The sequence below is a fragment of the Salmo salar genome, chromosome ssa10 (genome assembly GCF_905237065.1).
Source record: "Salmo salar chromosome ssa10, Ssal_v3.1, whole genome shotgun sequence".
In the NCBI taxonomy this organism is placed as follows: domain Eukaryota; kingdom Metazoa; phylum Chordata; class Actinopteri; order Salmoniformes; family Salmonidae; genus Salmo; species Salmo salar.
Genome location: NC_059451.1, coordinates 20234906 through 20257666, shown reverse-complemented (window position 1 = coordinate 20257666; position 22761 = coordinate 20234906). Strand labels below are relative to the sequence as shown.

The following is a 22761-nucleotide window of genomic DNA, read 5'->3' as shown; positions in this document are numbered from 1 at the left end:
TGAGCATTATCATGCTGAAACATGAGGTGATGGCGGCGGATGAATGGCACGACATTGGACCTCAGGATCTCGTCAGCAGCATTTGGAGAAAGCCATGGTGGATTGCCTCCTGGAAAACATCAGGGACATTTCTAGAGACGTTCATTGAATTCAATGGTTAGTCATATACTGGGTGGTGGTTGATTGTAACCTGTCTGTTATGTCCTTGTGTAGTGTGTCTCAGGAGGCAGATCCTAGTGCTATAGCATGGGAGCGGGAGAGTGCCTTGACCCTGGCCAGCTCTGGAGGCTATGCAGTCATAGTGAAATATCTTCTCCAACATGCAATAGATATTAATGCTTATGACTGTGTAAGGTTGTAAATTATATAATTAAATGGTGTAAATAACTGCCCCAGGACTCTTGATTCCTTCAGAAATAACACACATTTTATTAATTGGATGTCTGTCGTGTTTAAGAATGGTGGTACCCATCTCCTCTACGCTGTTTGCGGGAACCACATAAGCTATGCCAAGGCCCTCTTAGGTACGATGCTTCATACCCCTGCACACGATGAATTAATTAAAATGAAGGTAATTTCCAAAACCAAAGTACCGTAGTCATCTCAGTGGCACAAATAAATATGGTAATGTGATTTTAATTCAGATAGAAGGGGCAGACATGAACATTGAGGCAGATTCTGGGTATAGTCCATTTGCCCTCGCTGTCACCATCAGACACAAAAAGGGAAGCACCCTCTCAAAAATGTTTTGTATATTAAGGACGTTTATATGTATATTTTTACGACAATCATACTAAGTTTAAATATCTATTTAAAAAAATGAAGTGACTGTAAACAAATAAAAACAAATTGCTTAAGAATTTTACAATGTTCATTTGGAAGGGCAAATCAAATAAGGCACAAGAACATTTGAATAGGCATGTGGTTGCGTGACCTTAAAGCCTGTAAAGCTGCAATAAAAATCCAGATTCTGAGTTTGAGCCAAGTCCTCCTTTTTCCCCTTGTTGTTTCTGTGATGCAAGCAGGTGACCAACTAAAAAATGTCCTCACCAAAAATAGTCAGATATGGTTCCCATTCCAAAGTTCATGTGGGTGGTACAATCTTCCAGCAGTCATGTTATTCAATGGCACTACACCCTCTTTCCCTATAGGTCTCGCTCTCTCTCATGCAGAAACAAAAACGTCACAAAGCTCTTTCCCCCAGGACATCCAAGGAGTAAACAATTATTCGCCCAAAAAAGTCAGCACTGTTCTCAAACACTATTTTTAGCCTGTGCACCATGTTGGCCTCCTGAATGGGAAAGCTGTGGGTGTGGAGTTAAGAACCATATAAGTAGGTGAACTGCAGTGGACAATATTGTTTGAAAGCTGCTTTGTGTACTCTATGTAGCATTAAAATCAAAATTTCTGTATTACAGTATACAGTGCCAAGCATAACTTTTCTGTACTATTACAACTTACATTTCTGCAACTATTACAAGACTAGTTGTAATAGTTGAGGTAGCTTGTACATCAGGCTACCTCACGCTTAGGGTGGCCACATTTAAAATACCAAATGTGGGACAAAGGGATGATTTCGCAGGACATTCGCGACAGTGTAGCCTAAATGAATAGATTGAGTGGGTGTGTCAAAAGGAGTGGGTGTAAGGAAAGTGAATCAACTAATTGGGCAGATTTGTTGCCACTCGGGACCGTTTTGCGTGGCTGATTGGGCTGCACGATGAGTCGATAAGCCAGCAACCAATGCACTGGTGTTGTATCGACGTGCCTGCCAATTTGAATTGCTTCCTACTGGGTATCACGCTCACGTCGCGGCGGTAACGTAGCCATTTTTTCTCCCACATGACTTAATTTCAAGTAGGATAGCAGCCTACACAAGAAATAACTAATATTGATAACCATCTAGATGTCATCTTGATACATACAGTCTACTACTCAATGGGGAGGGCAAGAATGGCAACAACACCGGGAAACAGTGCCCTTCGCTCCCGCTTGACAAGCGCTGCTGTGCGGCAATGGCGTGGGAACAACCTACCTTGTAGCCAAATATCAGGGTGACAGTCACAGTAAGCACACACATACAACCCATGAAGCAACAGTATACCCATCATCAATACTTTTAATAAAGAAATAAACAATTGTCAGTTTTATTACTGAAAATGTAAAAATGTTTGTGCAAAACTAACAGTGAAATACGACGCCGACTCATCCTCTGGCTTAAAAACAGAAGTCCAAACTCTCGCGGTACGGTAGCTCAATGTACGGTAGTTGCGTGGTGAGAGAGAGAAAAAAAAGGCTAAATCAAAACCACACGCCCACTACTTTCCTTTTGACACACCCACTCGCCCATTCTCCAGTCACCATATTGGGATGCAGCTACCCCCTTCTCAGTTTAGCTGGAGTTTAGACCGAAAGGATATGACACCGGCATACGTCTCGCGGTGCGCATAACATCAGAACTCAACAACAATTGGAGAAGTGTTTAACATCGCCAGTAGCGTTGCAAACAGTGTTGCAGTTCTTGATACAAACAGGTGTGCCTGGCACCTACCACCATACCCCGTTGAAAGGCACTTAAATATTGCCTTGCAAAAGTATTCAGACCCCTTGGATTGCTTAACATTTTATTGTGTTACAAAGTGGGATTAAAATGAATTGTCATTTTTTGTCACCAATCTACACAAAATACTGTCAAAGCGGATTTTTTTAAAAATTCATCGTAAAAAATGAACTAAAATACAGTCGTAGCACAAGTATTCTGCTCCCTTAGTCAATACATGTTAGAAACACCTTTGGCAGTGATTACAGCTGTGAGTCTTCTTGAGTAAGTCTCTAAAAGCCGTTTGTACACCTGGATTGTGCAATATTTGCCCTATTAATTTTTTTTTTTTAAATGTACAAGCTTTGTCAAGATGTTGGGGATCATGGCTAGACAGCTATTTTCAGGTCTTGCCATAAATGTCATGCAGATTTAAGTCAAAATTGTAACTTGGCCACTAAGGAACATTCACTGTTTGTTGTTAAGCAACTCCACTGTAGATTTGGCCTTGTGTTGTAGGTTATTGTCCTGCTGAAAGGTGAATTCCTCTCCTAGTGTCTGGTGTAAAGCAGACTGAAGCAGGTTCTCCTCTAGGATACCTTCCTGTGCCTAGCTCCATCCCATCTCTTTTTATCTGGAAAAACTCCCCAGTACTTGTCGATGTCAGGCATACCCATACCATGATGCAGCATGCTTGAAACTAAGAAGCTGATCTGTTGTGTTGGATTTGCTGCAAACATAAGGCTTAGCATTTAGGCAAAAACATTTATTCCTTTGCCATGTTTTGTTGTAGTATTACTTGAGTGCTTAGTTGCATACAAGATTCATGTTTTGTAATATTTTCATTCTGTATATTTGTACTCTTCTTTTCACTCTGTCATTTAGTCAATATAAAGTTACTACAATGCTGTTGATCCATCCTCAGTTCTCCCATCACAGCCATTGAACTCTGTAGCTGTTTTAAAATCACCAATGGCCTCAGTAACATCCCTGAGCAGTTTCATTCCTGTCCTGCAGTTCAGAAGGATGACCATCTGTAATGTGTCTGGGTAGTAATAAATAATCCACATTATAATTATTAACTTGACCATGCTTAAAGAGATATTCAATCTCTGATTTGTCATCGTTGCCCATTTACCAATCACTGCCCTTCTTTATGAGGCTTTCAAAAAGCTCCCGGGTCTTTATAGTTGTATTTTTGCTTGAAATTCAATACTTGACTGAGGGACCTTACAGATTTATATGTATGGGGGACAGAGGAAGGGTTAGTCATTCAAAAATCATGTCAACCCCTATTATTTCATAGATTCCATGTAATTTCTTATCTGATTTGTTAAGACAAATTTTACTCCTGAACTAATTTAGGCTTAACTAAACAAAGGGGCTGAATACTGATGCAACGGCTATATTGGAGTTATAGACATGTGTATTACACATTTTTTTCATTGACAGTATTTTGTGTAGATTGATTTAGTAGTTATTTTTTTGTAAACAATTTTAATTCCACTTTGTACCAATAAAATGTGAACAAATAAAAGGGGTCTGAATACTTTTGCAAGACACTATCTCATCAAAAGTACAACTTGACTGCAAAAGATAGGTTGGAATGTCTAACTGAAATACTGGACAAATCAACCTTTTTTGTAATAAATGAGTTTTGTTTGAATTTATTGATAAAATGCGGGACATGATTGTTTGGTTGCGGGACAAATGGCCAAAATGCAGGACTGTCCAGCACAATCCGGGACATGTGGTCACCCTATTCACGCTACAGAAACAGGAGATTGGCCCATAGGGCAGGAGCCTTCCTGGCTCGGACAAGGCTTACTTACCAACTCATTTTAACTGGTATGATTTTTAGAGACATTTAATAATACATTGAAGGATATTTGTAGTGAGCTGTTGTCTTCGGGGTAAAAATGTGTGATTTTTGCCAATTCCCCAGCTTTTGGGCTTCCTGAGGGGAAAACAAGTAGAAACATTTTAAGGATTGTTGACATGGACAGAGTGTCTCTTTTTAAAAACATATGCTATTAAAGCATAGTATGACAATGTTATAATATAAATCATTTCAAATCACAACTTCATTGTGACGCACAAGCATTTCGCTACACTCGCATTAACATCTGCTAACCATGTGCATGTGTGACAAATACATTTGATTTGAAAAGAGTGTGTGTGGTTGTGTATTACCTTCCAATCGGCATGTTTTTCCTGAAAAGCCTCCTTGGAACTGCACCTTTAATTCTGACACTCTGACGGGCTGTGGGAATTCAAGAGTAACCCACTGAGAATCACCCTGTAAAAAGGGAAAGTAGTGACAGTGTTATGGGTAGTCAGAATATGGTCCTCTGTAGCTCAATTGGTAGAGCATGACTGTATGTCACTTTGGATAAAAGTGTCTGCTAAATGGCATATATTATTATTATTATTATGTTAATTGTTTCAACCTGAGCTCAGCAATAAGTACATCTTTCCCTAAAACTCAAAAGGCTCGGCTGCCATAATGTGGGCACCGCAGAGCCGGCACGGCATATGGCAAATAAAATAAAATAAATACACCTCAATACAGGGATTTTATTTTATTTATCTAGGCAAGTCAGTTAAGAACAAATTCTTATTTACAATGACGGCCTACCCCGGCCAAACCTTAACGCTGGGCCAATTGTGCACCGCCCTAATTGTGCGCCACCCTATGGGACTCCCAATCACATCCAGTTGTGATACAGCCTGGTATCGAACCAGGGTCTGTAGTGACACCTCTACCACTGAGATGCAGTGTCTTAGACCGCTGCGCCACTCGGGATGAAGATGTTGCTGTACTCCTAATTATTCCATTATCCCAACTGACAAATCGAGAAGATTGAAATAGTGCTCGTTTTTAATTAAACTGCCTTTTTCGTCCTCATGCTAGGCTAGCTAGGCTAAAGCAACCCATTGGATTCCATAGCTACTCAACCCAACACGTCGCATTTTCATGGAATCCAATGGGCTGCTTTAGCCTAGCATGAGGATGAATAGGGCAGTTTAATTCAAAACTGGCAGTAGATCAATTTTCTCGATTTGTCAGTTGGAATAATTAGGAGTATAGCGATATCTTCCATCCCTGGATTGAGGTATGTTTTTTTTAACCATATCCCACACCGGCTCAACTGTGCCTATATTATGGCAGCAGAGCATTTTGACCTGTAGGGAAAGATGTACATTGTTGAGCTTAGGTCAAAACAATTCTGGCTATCCTATGTCATGGGGTAGCTACTAGCTAGCCTCTGGCAACAGGCTTTCACCTCACCTTTGTGAGCAGAGGCTAGGGGTAGCCAAATAATAATAATAGTATTAATATCATAACCACATAGCGCATCCTAATGACCTCTCCTCCAGGTGTGCACTCAGTCACTACTCCCCATAAATTGAATTAGATTGATCTTGGCCTGGGATAGATCCAAATACCAGTCATTTACTTTCAAATTCATAAAGGGAAGTGAACAAGTGCACACTTCGTGGAGAAGGAGAGGCAATAGAGACGCACGCGAATGTGCCGATGCTGGCCCTCTTGCGGTATGCGCGGCTATATTTTGATTGTAGATACCTGGTCAGAGTTCCAGCAAGTTTCTTCATTTGAGTCAAACATGTACTTCTTCCCAAATTGCTTGACATCTCTGTTTAAAACCGAGCTTACTCTGTAGAAAACAAAAAGACACAGCAATTTTACAGTCATGACATCATCATGCTGCAGCAGGACTGCTACATGTTCATTCTGAGATGTTAAAGAGAGATTTCAACATTGAGCATAGCTGAGGAAGCCTCAATTCCATTCTCTTCTATCGAGGCGTAGTTGGTCCGAGGACCTTACATGTTCTGTTTAAAGGCAATTTGGCTCTGGAAGCCAAAACCTCAATCTAAACTTGAATCCATTCTCAATTGCGGTATGGTTCTAGAAACATAAATTCCTCTACTTTCAAATCACATCAAAATAATGATTATTTTAACACAGTTGCAGCTGACAGTATTTACAAAGATTTATTTATCTAAACCAAGATAAGACCACAGCCTGTCGTTTCCAGTGGCCAAAACAAGCAAGGAGGGGGCAGAGCTAAGCAAGAGCTAGCGAGATCCTATTGGCGCGTTCTAGCATCATCTGCATATTTCTGTTAGGAACGCCAACTTTGAAGCGCGCGTGTGCAATAACTCAATTCGCCTTTGCACTCTTTCTAAACAACGTGATTTTTAAACATTTTTGCAAAGGGTAAAGTCTATAAACTTTAGTCCACTCTGTTCATGACAAATTCCAGTTTTGTGAACATCAACCTGTATTGGAGATCAAATGTTTCAATGACAACATTTGCAGATTCCATCTTCTCCCACTGCCCGCCAGCAGTACATATTTGGTAGTGAGTGGAAACGCCAAGCGGATACTTCACACTATTTCTCAGTTACAACGCCTTTGTGGCGTCTGTCTTTCGACACAGGCAATAGGAGACGCAGTTAGCAGAGGTTCCCACCAAGCGTCAGAGCTCTTGGTGGGAACCTCCCGCATACAGAAGACGCCTTCATCGGATGAGTATGTAATGTGATGGGACTTAAAAGCTGGCAACAACATTGGATCATCATCAGTCAATTCTGAGAACGCTTACCTGTACAACTGCGGTCCTTCCGCGGGGTTAATTTTGACGTTTTTATTTAAAGTATGACTTTTTCCTCTTGTTGTTCGTACTATATAAACATATTCAATTGGCACATGCACTGAGTTGAGCGCCACAAATGAGGAAAAAGTCGGAGGTTGGATTCGATAAAAGTAACGTATTAGGTATGAATTTGAGCACTCAGCGGAAGGACCAGCAGTTGTACAGGACCTTTTTACAGAATAGTCTGATGGAGACAACGTCGTAGCTAATCCCGCGACCTGATATCAAAACTCAATTCGCCTCGATTTACGAGAACTGAGTTCAGCATAATGTCAGACGCTTATTTGGGGGGCTAACAGAGAAACACGTTTATTTTTCACTGTTAATCAAATGTGGCGACAAATCTAAAGGTATAACGTTAGATATCTTACTCGCACACAGTGTTAAAATGCCAAACTATAACACGTTCTTACCTGCTCTGTGTTTCACTGCAAATCAATGAGGACGCCATCTCTGATCTCACAACTGAGGGCAAATTGCCGTAGAGATTAAGCTCTTCTATGTACGACGGTACTGGCAAAGGACTTCAACACGATTTACCCGTTCTCCACTAGATGGCAATCGTGTTCCTTTCTATTTTTCATATCTCATCCATGGCGCTTATATCAAAGACAGTACAGTATGATAGGCTAAAACGGCTTCTCCAATATAAATCCCCGATCACAGCTGTAGGCAACGTTGGCGAGCAAAGCTCATGCGTAGAAACGGTCTCTCGCGCAGAACTGCGCATGTGCAGGCCGTCAAATCGAAACGGAACTCCTTTGACAGAAAGTTGTTTTTGACAAATGAAAACGTGTCAGTTCGTCACTTTCACGAGGTTGGAGTAATAACATGTTAAACTACTTAAGACATTGGCTCGAATATACGCTGTCCCTTTATATTTCGAGAAAATTAACAATTTAGGAAGACTTGTTCACTTCAAGTCTTGCGATGTTGCAACTTCTGGGTTTATAAACTCTGTGCAAAAGATGTTACAAGGTCAGCGCTAAAGGACATCCTCCTTTTTTTCCCTTCTTTTTTTTAAAGCTGCAAGCCCGTCAAGTAATCTAACGTTTCTAAACCCTAGGTTGCTACACAATCATTTCAGTTTGCCACTGTATCTATTGCTCACTTGCAGGCCCAGGTCTAAATAATCTTAAAGGCTGTGGCAGTTAAACACAGGAAGTTAAAATCAAATCAAATGTATTTCTAAAACCCTTTTTACATCCGTAGATGTCACAAAGGGCTTATACAGAAACCCATCCTAAAACCTCAAACAGCAAGCAATGCAGATGTAGAAGGACGGTTGCTAGGAAAAACTCCCTAGAAAGGCCGGAAGCTAGGAAGAAAGGAACCAGAGAGGAACCAGGCTCTGAAGGGTGGTCAATCCTCTTCTGGCTGTGCCGGGTGGAGATTATAAGAGTACATGCCCATTAAGGCCAGATTGTTCTTCTAGATGTTCAAACATTTGCAGATGACCAGCAGGGTCAAGTAATAATCACAGTGGTTGTAGAAGAGTGCAACAGGTCAATAAATGTCAGTTCGCTTTTCATAGCTGAGCATTTAGAGTTCGAGACAGCAGGTGTGGTCTTGCTTTGCAATGTTAACATATGTTTCCCTTGCCAATAAAGCTATTGAATTTATTTGAATTGGAGTTGAAAACAGCAGGTCTGGGACAATGTAGCACAACCGGTGAACAGGTCAGGGTTCCATAGCCGCAGGCAGAACAGGTTGACTGGGGACAGGCAGGAGTCATCAGGCCAGGTAGGCATGGTCCTAGGGCTCAGGTCCTCCGGAAGGGAGAGAGAGAATTAGAGGCAGCATACTTAAATTCACTCAGGACACCAGATAAGACAGGAGAATTACACCAGATAGGACAGACAGACCCTAGCCCTCCGGCACATAGACTATTGTAGCATAGATACTGGAGGTTGAGACGGGGGGTTGGAGGACACTGTGGCCCCGTCCGACGATACCCCCGGACAGGGCCAACCATGCAGGATATAACCCCACCCACTTTGCCAAAGCACAGCCCCCACACCACTAGAGGGATATCAACAGACCACCAACTTACTACCCTGAGACAAGGCTGAGTATAGCCCATGATGATCTCCTCCCCCGCACGAGCCCAAGGGGGAGCAAGACCTGACAGGAAGATCACGTCAGTGACTCAACGCACTCAAGTCGAGTATAGCGCAAAAAAGCCTGGCACCACGTGACGCACCCCTCCTAGAAACGGCACTAATAAGCCAGTGATGAGGCGCCATAATATGGTCAGAGGCAGAGAACCCCAGTGGAGAGAGGGGAGCTGGCCAGGCAGAGACAGCAAGGGCGGTTCGTCATTCCAGTGCCTTGCCATTCACCTTAACACCCCTGACTACACTCAATCATACGACCTACTGAAGAGATGAGTCTTCAATAAAGACTTAAAGGTCGAGACCAAGTCTGAGTTTCTCACATGGATAGACAGGCCATTCCATAAAAATGGAGCTCTATAAGAGAAAGCTCTGCCTCCAGCTGTTTGCATAGAAATTCGAGGGACAATAAGGAGGCCTGCAACTTGTGACCGTAGTGTACGTGTAGGTATGTATGGCAGGGCAAAATTGGAGAGAAAGGTAGGAGCAAGTCCATGTAATGCTTTGTAGGTTAGCAGTAAAACCTTGAAATCAGGCCTAGCCTTAACAGGAAGCATGTGTAGAAAGGCTAGCACCGGAGTAATATTATCACATTTTGGGGTTCTAGTCAAGATTCTAGCAGCTGTATTTAACAATAACTGAAGTATAATTCATGCTTTATCTGGGTAGCTGGAGAGTAGTGCATTGCAGTATTCTAATTTAGAAGTGACAAAAGCATGGATTAGCGTTTTCACATTTTTGCAATGTTATGAAGATGGAAAAAAGCTGCCCTTGAATTATTCTTGATATGTTCGTCAAAAGAGAGATTGGGGTCCAGAGTAACGCAGAAATCCTTCACAGTTTTCAGAAGAAACAATTTTGGGTCTTCACCATGTTTAATTGAAATGTAAAGCTGTGTCGTCTGCATAGCAGTGAAAGTTGACATTGTGTTTCCGAATGGCATCACCAGTAGGTAGAATAGGTAGAATAGGCAGAATATATAGTGAAAACAATAGTGGTCCTAAAATGGAACCTTGAGGAACACCAAAATGTACAATTGATTTGTCAGAGGACATACCATCCACAGAGACGAACTGATATATTTCTGACAGATAAATTCTAAACCAGGCAAGAACTTGTCCATGTAGTCCAATTAGGGTTTCCAATCTCTCCAAAAGAATTTGCTGATCGATGGTGTCAAAAGCGGCACCAAGGTCTAGGAGCACGAGGACAGGTGAAGAGCCTTGGTCTGACGCCATTAAAAGGTAATTTACCACCTTCAAGAGTGCAGTCTCGGTACTATGATGGGGTCTAAAACCAGATTGAAGTGTTTTGTATACATTATTTGTCATCAGGAAGGCAGTGAGTTGCTGCGCAACAGCTTAAAAAAAAAATTCAATATAGGCCAATAGTTTTTTTTACATTTTCCGGGTCAAGGTTTGGCTGTTTCAAGAAAGGCTCTATAACTGCCACTTTTAGTGAGTTTGGTACACATCCGTAAGATAGAGAACTGTTTATTATGTTCAACATCGGAGGGCCAATCACAGGAAGTAGCTCTTTCAGTAGTTTAGTTGGAATAGGCTCCAGTATGCAGCTGGAAGGTTTAGAGGCCATGACTATTTTCGTGAATGTGTCAAAAGACACAGGACTAAAAAACTTGAGTGTCTCCATTGATCCTAGGTCTTGGCAGTTCTGTGCAGACTCAGGACAATTGAGCTTTGGAGAAATACGCAGATTCAAGGAAGAGTCTGTAATTTGCTTTCTAACGATCATGATCTTTTCATCAAAGAAGTTCAGGAATTCATCACTGTTTAAGTGAAAGCCATCCTCTCTTTGGGAATGCTGCTTTTTAGTTAGCTTTATGGCAGAACCAAAACTTTTTGGGGGATTGTTCTTATTCTCCTCAATTAGGTTGGAAAAGTAGGCTGATCAAACAGCAGTGAGGGCTCTTTGATATTGTACAGTACTGTCTTTCCAAGCTAGTCGGAAAACTTACAGTTTGGTGGAGCGCCATTTCCGCTCTAATATTCTGGAAGCTTGCTTCAGGGCTTGGGTATTTTTTGTATACCAGGGAGGGAAGATCTTGTGCCAATTGTTTTTAGGGGTACTACTGCATCTGGGGTTTAACGGAACGTTAAATTTAAATCAAATTCTGACATTTTTTCCACTAATTGATCTTTTGACCGATCACATATCTTTTCACATATCTTTTTCAAAGCTGATCTGATTGGTCAAAAGTTTAAATAAAGATCAGAATTGGTCTGCCTGTTTGAAAGCAGCCTGTGTGTAGGGATCCATGTAGGCATACTATTGTATGGTTCAAAGAAATTATGTAAAAAAGGTGGCAAACAAGTCAGGCTGATTGGTGACATACTATCAATTGAGACATTTTGTGACTAAACCTAAAACAATAAATTATATTACCAAAACAAGATAAATTACATAAAAACAAGGGGAAAAACTTTAGAGCACCTTAAATTATATTATGGACTGAAAACCCAATTCATCTCCATCGTTCATTGAAGTTGATGGGTCATTTATAACAAAACCTTTTGATATAGCCAATCATTTCAATGACTATTTCACCGGTAAAGTGGACAAACTGAGAAGTGAAATGACAACATTGAACAGTAAACCATCATATGTGTATTGAAACTCTAATAATGAAAGAGAAGGATTGCCATTGTGTGGAAGAGGTGGAAAAACGGTTGTTATCCATCAATAATGAAAAGCCACCAGGTATAGACAACCCAGATGGGAAACTATTGAGAATGCTAGCAGACTGTATTGCCACCTCTAATTGCCATGTCTTTAACCAAGGCCTAAAGGAGTGTGTGTGTCAACAGGTGTGGAAGGAAGCTAAAGTAATTCCACTGCCTAAATATATTAAAGCACCCTTTGCTGGCCCAATCAGTTTTGCCTGTTCTTAGTAAACTTACGGAGAGAATTGTGTTTGAACAAATAGAATTGCTATTTTTTAAAGAGCAAGTTAACTACTGACTTTCATCATGCATATAGGGAAGGGCACTCAACTTGTACTGATTATGAACCTCTGTCAGTTCAGATTATCACGACTCAGGATATGACCCAGATGCAGACACAGGAGGCGGATAGTACAGTTTTCAAAAATGTATTATAGCACGGGGCAAAGGGCAGGTCGAGTACAGGCAGAGGTTCGTAATCAGGTCAGAATCAGGCAGGTACAGGATGGCAGGCAGGCTCGGGGTCATGGTAGACAGAGGCTCATAATCAGGTCAGAGTCAGGCAGGTACAGGATGGCAGGCAGGCTCGGGGTCAGGGTAGACAGAGGCTCATAATCAGGTCAGAGTCAGGCAAGTACAGGATGGCAGGCAGGCTCGGGGTCAGGGTAGACAGAGGTTCATAATCAGGTCAGAGTCAGGCAAGTACAGGATGGCAGGCAGGCTCGGGGTCAGGGTAGACAGAGGTTCATAATCAGGTCAGAGTCAGGCAAGTACAGGATGGCAGGCAGGCTCGGGGTCAGGGTAGACAGAGGTTCATAATCAGGTCAGAGTCAGGCAAGTACAGGATGGCAGGCAGGCTCGGGGTCAGGGTAGGCAGAAATGGTCAGAACCGGGAAAACAAACACTTGGGAAACAGGAAAATGGGAAAGCACGCTGGTAAGACCTCACAAGACAAGACGAATTGGCAACAGGCAAATAGAGAACACAGATATAAATGCTCAGGGGATAATGGGGAAGATGGGCGACATCTGGAGGGGGTGGAGACAAGCACAAAGACAGGTTAAACCGATCAGGGTGTGACACAGATGACTGATGATTAGCTAAAATGAACGGATAATAAGATGATAGTTGGAACTCTATTGTTAGATTTCAGAGCAGCCATTGATGTTATTGATCATAATTTGTTATTGAAAAAAACTCTTTACATCCCCTGCCATCACATGGTTGGAGAGTTATTTATCCAATACAACTCAGAGAGTATCCGTCAATGGAAGCTTCTCTAACATCAGATATGTACAGTGCGGTATCCCTTAGGGCAGTTGCCTTGGGCCGTTATTGTTCTATATTTTTACAAATGATTTGCCACTTGTCTTACAAGACTCTACACATCAGCACTTTCAGCCAGTGAGCTCACTGAGAAGCTTAGCATGGAGCTAATCAGTGTCAGAATGGGTAATTAACAACAAACTGGTCTTAAATACATCTAAAACCAAAATCATTGTATTTGGTTCAAAGCATTCCCTTAGACCTAAACCTCAACTGGAGTTGTGCATAAAAGGTTTGACCATGGAACAAGTTGAAGAGGCTGAAATCCTAGGAGTAACATTTGATGGTCAAGTCATATTGACAAAGTTGTTGTGAAGATGGGGAGAGGTATGTCTGTTACAAAAAGATCTGCGTTTTTGACACAAAGATCAACTGTACTAGATGTTCAGGCTTTGGTCTTGTCCCATATTGATTGCAGCAAGAAAGACCTATAGACAAAAGAGAGATTCTTTTTATTTGTCAAACGACAGCCAAGCATCGATGATCATGTCACCAGAATAAGACCCTCAATGTTTATTGGAAAGGAGCATCAAGCTCATCACCGTGCACTATCACCACCCTGTGATGTTCATCATAACTTATTTCATCTGTAGCCTAATAAACTGCATGCATTCTCGACGAATCTTAGTGGGATCACCACACGTCATCATGTAACTCCCAGTTTACTTCGATATGATGGTTAATAAATCAACATTTCTCGCATAATTTACTTTACCAACAGAAAAAGATCACACATTGTCTAGCGTATTTAGTTTTGTCAACATTTGGAGAAAAAAATTGTTTCCATCAGGCCTGTCAATTAAATGTTTTACCTGACATGTACTTTACTTGCATAAAAAGGTTGGATGAACACTTGGTTAGAGTTGAAGACTTTTCTTTGATTCATAAAAGTGCAGTGAAATGGCTTAAGTACTCTGTGCACACCTTGAAGAGGTGTGTGGTCACTTGGAGACTCCAGTTAGTGTTCTCACTCAAACCCTTGTCATTTTTTGGTCTTATGTACCAAACATTTTCCAGGAATAGTCTAATGTTACTGAATGTATCCAGAGTATTTTCAGATTCTGTTATCAACAAATGAGGCAAAAAGTACAGTACATTTTTGGATTCAGTGAACTCACCTTTTGTTCAAATACTTTTCCCATAATCTCCAAACTGTTCCCTTTCAATTGCTTCCATGGTTATGCATATGCTTTTCATATTTCTTCTGTTAGAAACATTTCAATTTATCCTTATCCATATACGCCAATTCTCGAGAGTGTAAAGGGTTAGCATAATGGCACCTGGAGGGGAAGGGGTGATAGAGGGGGTCCTGTTTTCGAAGGAGCTAATTCTCACTCCAGATGGACTTCCTGCTGAGATTTGGTCATGGTGATCCCCGCTCTGTAGATAATCAATAAGTCTGAATTACAAAACCTGATGGAGTCAAGTCTGTGTGACCATTGCCATCGGTGAGGGATGGCGGTTATAGGGGTTGGGCCAGCAAAACTGTAGGAGCTTTCCCCTTCACACCTTCACTTGCACTGCACCACAATGATTCAACAACAAAGTGAGTGGCCATAGTCATGGTTTGGCCAGATCAGGGTTGATTTTGATAATATGCCAATGGTCTGGCTCAAGCCAAGAACTGGGGCTGTGTGAGGGAGGGAGAAAGAGACAGAGATAGATAATTAGTGATCTAAATCTAGGATGTTAAATGGTATTCCCTGCAACCTGTGTATTGAACCATACACAGTTATTGGGGAGGGGGGATGGCGATAGTGAGAAACATGGATCAGTAGAGCGAGAGTGAGAGATAGGTGAGGTAGGTGAGGAGTGCGGGTCTGTTTACCCGTCACTGGGGAGATAAATAAGCCTGGCCTTACGGGCCGGTTTGAGGTTTGATCTATCCCAGCCAGGGTTTACGAGCTATGTGCACTTGTGCAGATTGTCCTGATGAGGAGGGTCATTAATCCAAGCTGCTTGCTGAGGGACAGCGTACTCTGCCTGGCAGCTGGAAATAGATTTAGGTCTGCAGCACCTGGCTAAATGACAAACTATCTGACAGGTTGAATGAACTAACCTTGTTTGCAGTTCTGCTTGATAAAAATCATCCGGGAGGGCTAACCTGGATGCTTTTGAGGGAATGGGGGTATTCATTGAGGCTGGTCTAAGTGTGGATTGGAAACACTAAGACAAAACAAATAGGTTACGTACCTTCTCCCATTTATATGGGAGACTGTTACCTACTCATTTTAAGTAAAGCGGTTGTGATAGCTTTTAGTTAATGATATGAAGTGAAACACAGTTGCTCAGAGGCCCAGACGCAGGTCTTTATTGAATTTGGGAAGGAAATGAGAGTGACACAATGTTTTTATGCAGTCGTAAATCATTTGGTTTAGACAACATTTGGTGAGCTCTGAGGCTCCCCTTTTTAATAGAGCAGAAAATGGGGAGAAATGTAAGACACATCTGCTTGTGCCGGAGCAATTAGCCGTGTGTCTGAGTCTGCCGCTGTTCCTGGCAGAGCTACTCGCTCATCTCAACTCCGAAATGTTCTGCTCCAATTTGAGTGAGGTTCTTAATTAAACCATTAAGAAGCAAAGCATTTGCACAATATTCTCTGCTGCCTTCATGACAAAGCACAATCACTTGTAATTTATTCGCTTACAACTGCAATCAATGGATTTTAGGCATTCTCTGTCTTATTGTGTATATGTGCGCTTCCCTCATTTCAGAGGAGTAGCAGGCTTACATCATTGGCCTAGGTGGACATGCATGCCTACAGTGCCTTTCGAAAACTATTCAGACCCCTTGACTTTTTCCACATTTTATTACGTTACAGCCTTATTCTAAAATTGATTAAATTGTTTTTTTCACTCATCAATCTACACAAAATACCTCATAATGACAAAGCAAAAACAGGTTTAGACATTTTGGCAAATTTATTTCAATTAAAAAACAGAAATATCAAATGTACATAACTATTCAGACCCTTAACTCAGTTCTTTGTTGAAGCACCTTTGGCAGCGATTACAGCATCAAGTCTTCTTGGGTATGACACTACAAGCTTGGCACACCTGTATTTGGGGAGTTTCTCCCATTCTTCTCTATAGATCCTCTCAATCTCTGTCAGGTTGGATGTGGAGCGTTGCTGCACAGCTATTTTCAGGTCTCTCCAGAGATGTTAGATCGGGTTCAAGTCCAGGCTCTTGCTGGGCCACTCAAAGACATTCAGAGACTTGTCCCAAAGCCACTCCTGCGTTGTCTTGGCTGTGTGCTTAGGGTCGTTGTCCTGATGGAAGGTGAACCTTCGCCCCCAGTCTGAGGTCCTGAGCGCTCTGGAGCAGGTTTTCATCAAGGATCTCTCTGTACTTTGCGCCATTCATCTTTGCCTCAATCCTGACTCCCAGTCCCTGCCGCTGAAAAACATCCCCACAGTATGATTCTGCCACCAACATGCTTCACCATAGGGATGGTGGCAGGTTTCCTACAGATGTGACGCTTGGCATTCAGGCCAAAGAGTTCAATCTTGGTTTCATCAGACCAGAGAATCTTGTTTCTCATGATCTGAGAGTCTTTAGGTGCCTTTTGGCAAACTCCGAGTGGACTGTCATGTGCCTTTTACTGAGGAGTGGCTTCTGTCTGGCCACACTTCCATAAAAAATGATCAGATTAATATTGCCATTGAGAAAATTCAAAACAAAATGAAACATGACCTTTTTCAAGGTCAGTCTCACAAAAAGACGCATTCTTGCGTTCTAACTACCCGCTATTCAAAGCGCTCTGAACAAATTAAGGGAATCGTTCTCAAACATTGGCACATTCTAAAATCCGATGATAGTCTCGGTAATGTGTTTTCGGACCTTCACTTGGTCGTATTCTCGCGGGGCAGAAATCTCAGAGACCAATTGGTACACTCTGATTTACCACCCCAAGATGTTCCTGAACAACGTCTATTTGCGCCCCTACTGGATGGAAATTACAAGTGTAATTGCTGTGCTCAATGCAATGGCACTTATAAATGTAAATCCTTCAAACACCCACAAACAGAGAAATCGATCCCAATCAAAGGTGTTATTACATGCTCCACTAAGGCAGTTATTTATCTTATAACTTGTCCTTGTGGTAAAAATGATGTGGGTAAAACAAAGAGTGAATTAAAAGAACGTATCTCAGAGCATCGTAGCACCATTAGGTGCAAAAACTTGACTTCCCCAGTTGCGGCCCACTTTATGGAAGCAAACCACTCGATTTCGTCTCTGCGTTATATTGGCATCGAACATGTCACCCTCCCTAGGAGAGGGGGTGACCTTGATAATTTATTGTTAAAACGAGAGGCGGCCTGGATCTTTAATTTAAAGACCCTTGCTCCCTTCGGTCTCAATGTAGACTTTGATTTGAAGCCATTCTTGTGACTTTGCCATTGTAATTGTTTGTAAGCTTGTGTAGTCTAAAATGTATCTATGATCGTATGCTATCCATTTGTTCTTTTGTATGTTCTTTGTATGCCATTTTTATATTTCAGAGTTAACCAATGATATTAGGCCACATTTGGCCATGATTACAGACACCTGTGTGTCTTCTGACACTATATAAACGAGTCATCTCGCAGTGTTTGTGATGATACCCTGATGAAGACAGCTTGGCTGTCGAAACGTTGGATATTCCATTTTTGCATCTGAGCTCCTAGAGTGTGCGGCTCTCCCTTATTTTCAAGCACACTACCATAAAGCCCTGATTGGTGGAGTGCTGCAGAGATGGTTGTCCTTCTGGACTGTTATCCCATCTCCACAGAGGAACTCTAGAGCTCTGTCAGAGTGACCATCAGGTTCTTGGTTACCTCCGTGACCAAGGCCCTTCTCTCCCAATTGCTCACTTTGGCCAGGCGGCCAGCTCTAGGAAGAGTCTTGGTGGTTCCAAACATCTTCCATTTAAGAAGCATTGAAGCTCCCCAAGAACACAGTGGTGTTCTTGGGGAGCTTCAATGCTGCAGAATTTTTGTTGCTACCCTTCCTCAACACAATCCTTTTGTTTTATTTAATCAATTTTAGAAGAAGGCTGTGACGTAACAAAATGTGGGAAAAGTCAAGGGGTCTAAATACTTTCCGAAGGCACTGTATACTGCTCTAAATTACAAAGACTGTTCCGTAATTCCATTCTTTCTTTCTTTCTTTTTTTACAAAGAGGGGGTACAATAAAAGAAAGTACAACACCAAATGGAGCCAAAAAGTTGGCTAAATCAAGAATGATACATGAAACTGGAAGTATATTCAGGGATATGTTTGAAGGACTTTGAACAACTGAATACTATGGTTCTGCACACACTCGTATTCATCCAAATCTCATTATTCTACCAAAAAGTGTATGATAATGAGTCAGACAAAATATTATTTTGAAATTGACAGTGGAGCGTGTGCCTCAGTTCCCCAATGATGAAAAGTAAAATGCTAATTTTAGACCATTATGGTTACTGAAGAGCTAGTGGAGTGCAATTTTGAGTTCCTGCCTTCTATGCAAAACCTCATATTCTCTCTGAACCATGCAATAAGATTACAGGAGTAGAGACTGATTAGAGATCATTAGTGTTTTGTATTTACATATCTATGAACCAGTGGCGGTAGGTGCCACATTTTTTTTCATGAGCATGTTTTTATTTCTATTACAGCATATTGGATGACTCTCATTCATATTCAATTTACCCAGTTCAATGTAACAGCAACATTTTTCCCTATACCCATCATGAGGTTGCTACAACCTAGCCTATGAATGAACGTTTACAATGTAGATGCACACAGGTCGAGAAAAACATTTGAGGTGACTGACAGTGACATTCAATACCGCCTTGCACACTCTTGCCTGCATCTAGTTAATATAAGGTGTAATCATTAGTCCAACAGTTGCAAACGAGAGTTTCTATTGGACAAATTCAGGTATGTTTATCCCCGTTTTGATCCGTTTCCTTCCGTTTAAGAAACGTTTTTCAACAGAATTGGCGGAATTAATACACCCCTGATCACCCGTAAACAGAGTTCACTGTCATAACAGCCACGTAGAACTCCTTCTCTTCCCTTCGCTTGTCAGACCTGCATGTGACCAGGCGAAAAAACGTTCCAAGCCAAACCGCTACGCACAGCCTACATCTTTGTCACCATATTAGCTAAAGTAACGTCATAGTCAGCTTAGCTAATATAACTAACGCATTAGTAAACCCGCTACAATCATGCAGTAACATTAGTGTACAGTCATGTAAGCAGTTACACCGGCGGTCCCCGGTGGCAATACATTTGTAATATCAAAAGCTTACCTTAACTTGGAAGAGTTCCAGTGTTGTGTTGGAAAGTCATAGCCAGCTAACTAACATAGCATCCCTCTGTTTGAGCAGGGTGTTTAAGTAGGCTAAACTAGAAGCTGGGTGATTCTGCAACTTCGGGCACGGCAATCTTTCAGAAATTAAAATGTTTTGAAACACCATTTTCCCAGTATTATAATCGTATTTCATTTGTCTATAAATAATATCCGATAATGGCTGCGATCGTACTATTCAAGAATTGATATATTTTCGTCATTTTTCTCAGACAGCCATAGACCAATGCCATTTCCATCACATCATTAAACATTACATTTACATTTAAGTCATTTAGCAGACGCTCTTATCCAGAGCGACTTACAAATTGGTGCATTCGCCTTATGATATCCAGTGGAACAACCCAGGGGCGAAAATCTGATATCAACTTTGGAGGGGACAATTACATGAAATTTTCTCAAGAGCAATTTCTGAGGGGGACACCAAAAGTAGTGCTGTAACACATAGCCTACATTGAAATATGGTAAATGTATATTGAGGAACCAAAGAAATAAGGTGTTTGCCGTATTCCTAACTACCGGTACCCAAAACTACACAACTAATCACAACAGCAATACCATTGCCTTTAACAAATCTTAGTTCAGTCACCAGTTTAAGTTGAGAGTGGGGGTATCCAGTCTTTTATTTTTCTGCCATTTTTCTACCTGGCTGGCTGGCTACACACACACACTATGTGTAGGTTATTTACAGTAGGAGATGGGCTTCTATCATCTTATCTTTTATCATTCTATTTGGGATTCGATCTAAAAGGTAGCTAGCAAATGTGAAACGGATTAAAATGACAAGAGTTGACAGCTGTATGAGTTCACCATTTACACAACATATGCTGCAACCTTTTGTAATTTTAATAGTTTGTTTCATATTGGCTGGCTTCCAACAATAGCTGAATTTGCAAAGCAAGCAAGCAACCAATTCCGTTTCAGTGGTGTTTGCTATAATCTTTGCTACCCGGGAAAAATAAAGGTGAAATAAAATAAATAAATAAAAGTTCCCTTGCGACAATTTAGCTTTTGTACCGAGACCATTAAATATATTTAAGACAATGGTAGAAGAGAGTGTAGTTCTGTTCAGTTTGGACTTCAGTTTATCGCTAAACTTATCACAGGGACTTTGAAGCACTAATTTACATCATCTGCATGCTGATCTTGGAATAAATTGACGATAGCAAAGATTCCATCTTTGACGAGGCCACATAAATGGAATAGGTACTAGCTAGCTTAATAGTTAATATTTGCACGCTAGCGCTGCATATTCAGCTAGTGTGTGTGCGCGATTGACTGGATTAACCTCACGTCAGTTACGTTCATTGAGTGCCTTTCAGACAGTAGACACGACCCCTCTGTTACCTTGCCAACTAAGGAACTGGCAGTGGATCAAACCATTGTGAGGCAAAGGGTGGGGGGGTCGCAATCTTTTGAAACTTAAAAACGCGCTATTAAGTGTCTATAATCAGCACAATTGCTTTCATTGCGGATTATTAATATTATTTAAATTACATAGTTATGTTTCAGTGATATATTGGGGGGGACAAATCATATTTTTCCCAGGATGGGGGGGGTCGTCTCCCCCCGTCCACCCCGGGATTTCCGCCCCTGGAACAACCACTTTACAATAGTGCATCTAAATCTTTTAAGGGGGGAGGGGGTTAGAAGGATTACTTTATCCTATCCTAGGTATTCCTTAAAGAGGTGGGGTTTCAGGTGTCTCCGGAAGGTGGTGATTGACTCCGCTGTCCTGGCGTCGTGAGGGAGCTTGTTCCACCATTGGGGTGCCAGAGCAGCGAACAGTTTTGACTGGGCTGAGCGGGAACTGTGCTTCCTCAGAGGTAGGGAGGCGAGCAGGCCAGAGGTGGATGAACGCAGTGCCCTTGTTTGGGTGTAGGGCCTGATCAGAGCCTGAAGGTACGGAGGTGCCGTTCCCCTCACAGCTCCGTAGGCAAGCACCATGGTCTTGTAGCGGATGCGAGCTTCAACTGGAAGCCAGTGGAGAGAGCGGAGGAGCGGGGTGACGTGAGAGAACTTGGGAAGGTTGAACACCAGACGGGCTGCGGCGTTCTGGATGAGTTGTAGGGGTTTAATGGCACAGGCAGGGAGCCCAGCCAACAGCGAGTTGCAGTAATCCAGACGGGAGATGATAAGTGCCTGGATTAGGACCTGCGCCGCTTCCTGTGTGAGGCAGGGTCGTACTCTGCGAATGTTGTAGAGCATGAACCTACAGGATCGGGTCACCGCCTTGATGTTAGTGGAGAACGACAGGGTGTTGTCCAGGGTCACGCCAAGGTTCTTAGCACTCTGGGAGGAGGACACAATGGAGTTGTCAACCGTGATGGCGAGATCATGGAAAGGGCAGTCCTTCCCCGGGAGGAAGAGCAGCTCCGTCTTGCCGAGGTTCAGCTTGAGGTGGTGATCCGTCATCCACACTGATATGTCTGCCAGACATGCAGAGATGCGATTCGCCACCTGGTTATCAGAAGGGGGAAAGGAGAAGATTAATTGTGTGTCGTCTGCATAGCAATGATAGGAGAGAGCATGTGAGGATATGACAGAGCCAAGTGACTTGGTGTATAGCGAGAATAGGAGAGGGCCTAGAACAGAGCCCTGGGGGACACCAGTGGTGAGAGCACGTGGTGCGGAGACAGATTCTCGCCACGCCACCTGGTAGGAGCGACCTGTCAGGTAGGACGCAATCCAAGCGTGGGCCGCGCCGGAGATGCCCAACTCGGAGAGGGTGGAGAGGAGGATCTGATGGTTCACAGTATCAAAGGCAGCAGATAGGTCTAGAAGGATGAGAGCAGAGGAGAGAGAGTTAGCTTTAGCAGTGCGGAGAGCCTCCGTGACACAGAGAAGAGCAGTCTCAGTTGAATGACCAGTCTTGAAACCTGACTGATTTGGATCAAGAAGGTCATTCTGAGAGAGATAGCAGGAGAGCTGGCCAAGGACGGCACGTTCAAGAGTTTTGGAGAGAAAAGAAAGAAGGGATACTGGTCTGTAGTTGTTGACATCGGAGGGATCGAGTGTAGGTTTTTTCAGAAGGGGTGCAACTCTCGCTCTCTTGAAGACGGAAGGGACGTAGC

General features: G+C 42.3%; 1 protein-coding gene across 1 annotated transcript; it reads right to left on the bottom strand.

Moving 5' to 3' along the window:
• Positions 1 to 407: 407 nt before the first annotated feature.
• Positions 408 to 7685, bottom strand: nr2c2ap (nuclear receptor 2C2-associated protein). The gene is made up of 5 exons (NM_001140885.2): positions 7638 to 7685; positions 6129 to 6219; positions 4733 to 4838; positions 4429 to 4496; positions 408 to 1306 (listed from the first exon to the last, which is right to left on the bottom strand). The coding sequence occupies exons 1-5, from the start codon at positions 7673 to 7675 to the stop codon at positions 1184 to 1186; spliced, it is 426 nt and encodes a 141-aa protein (NP_001134357.1). The 5' UTR covers positions 7676 to 7685; the 3' UTR covers positions 408 to 1183.
• Positions 7686 to 22761: the final 15076 nt, after the last annotated feature.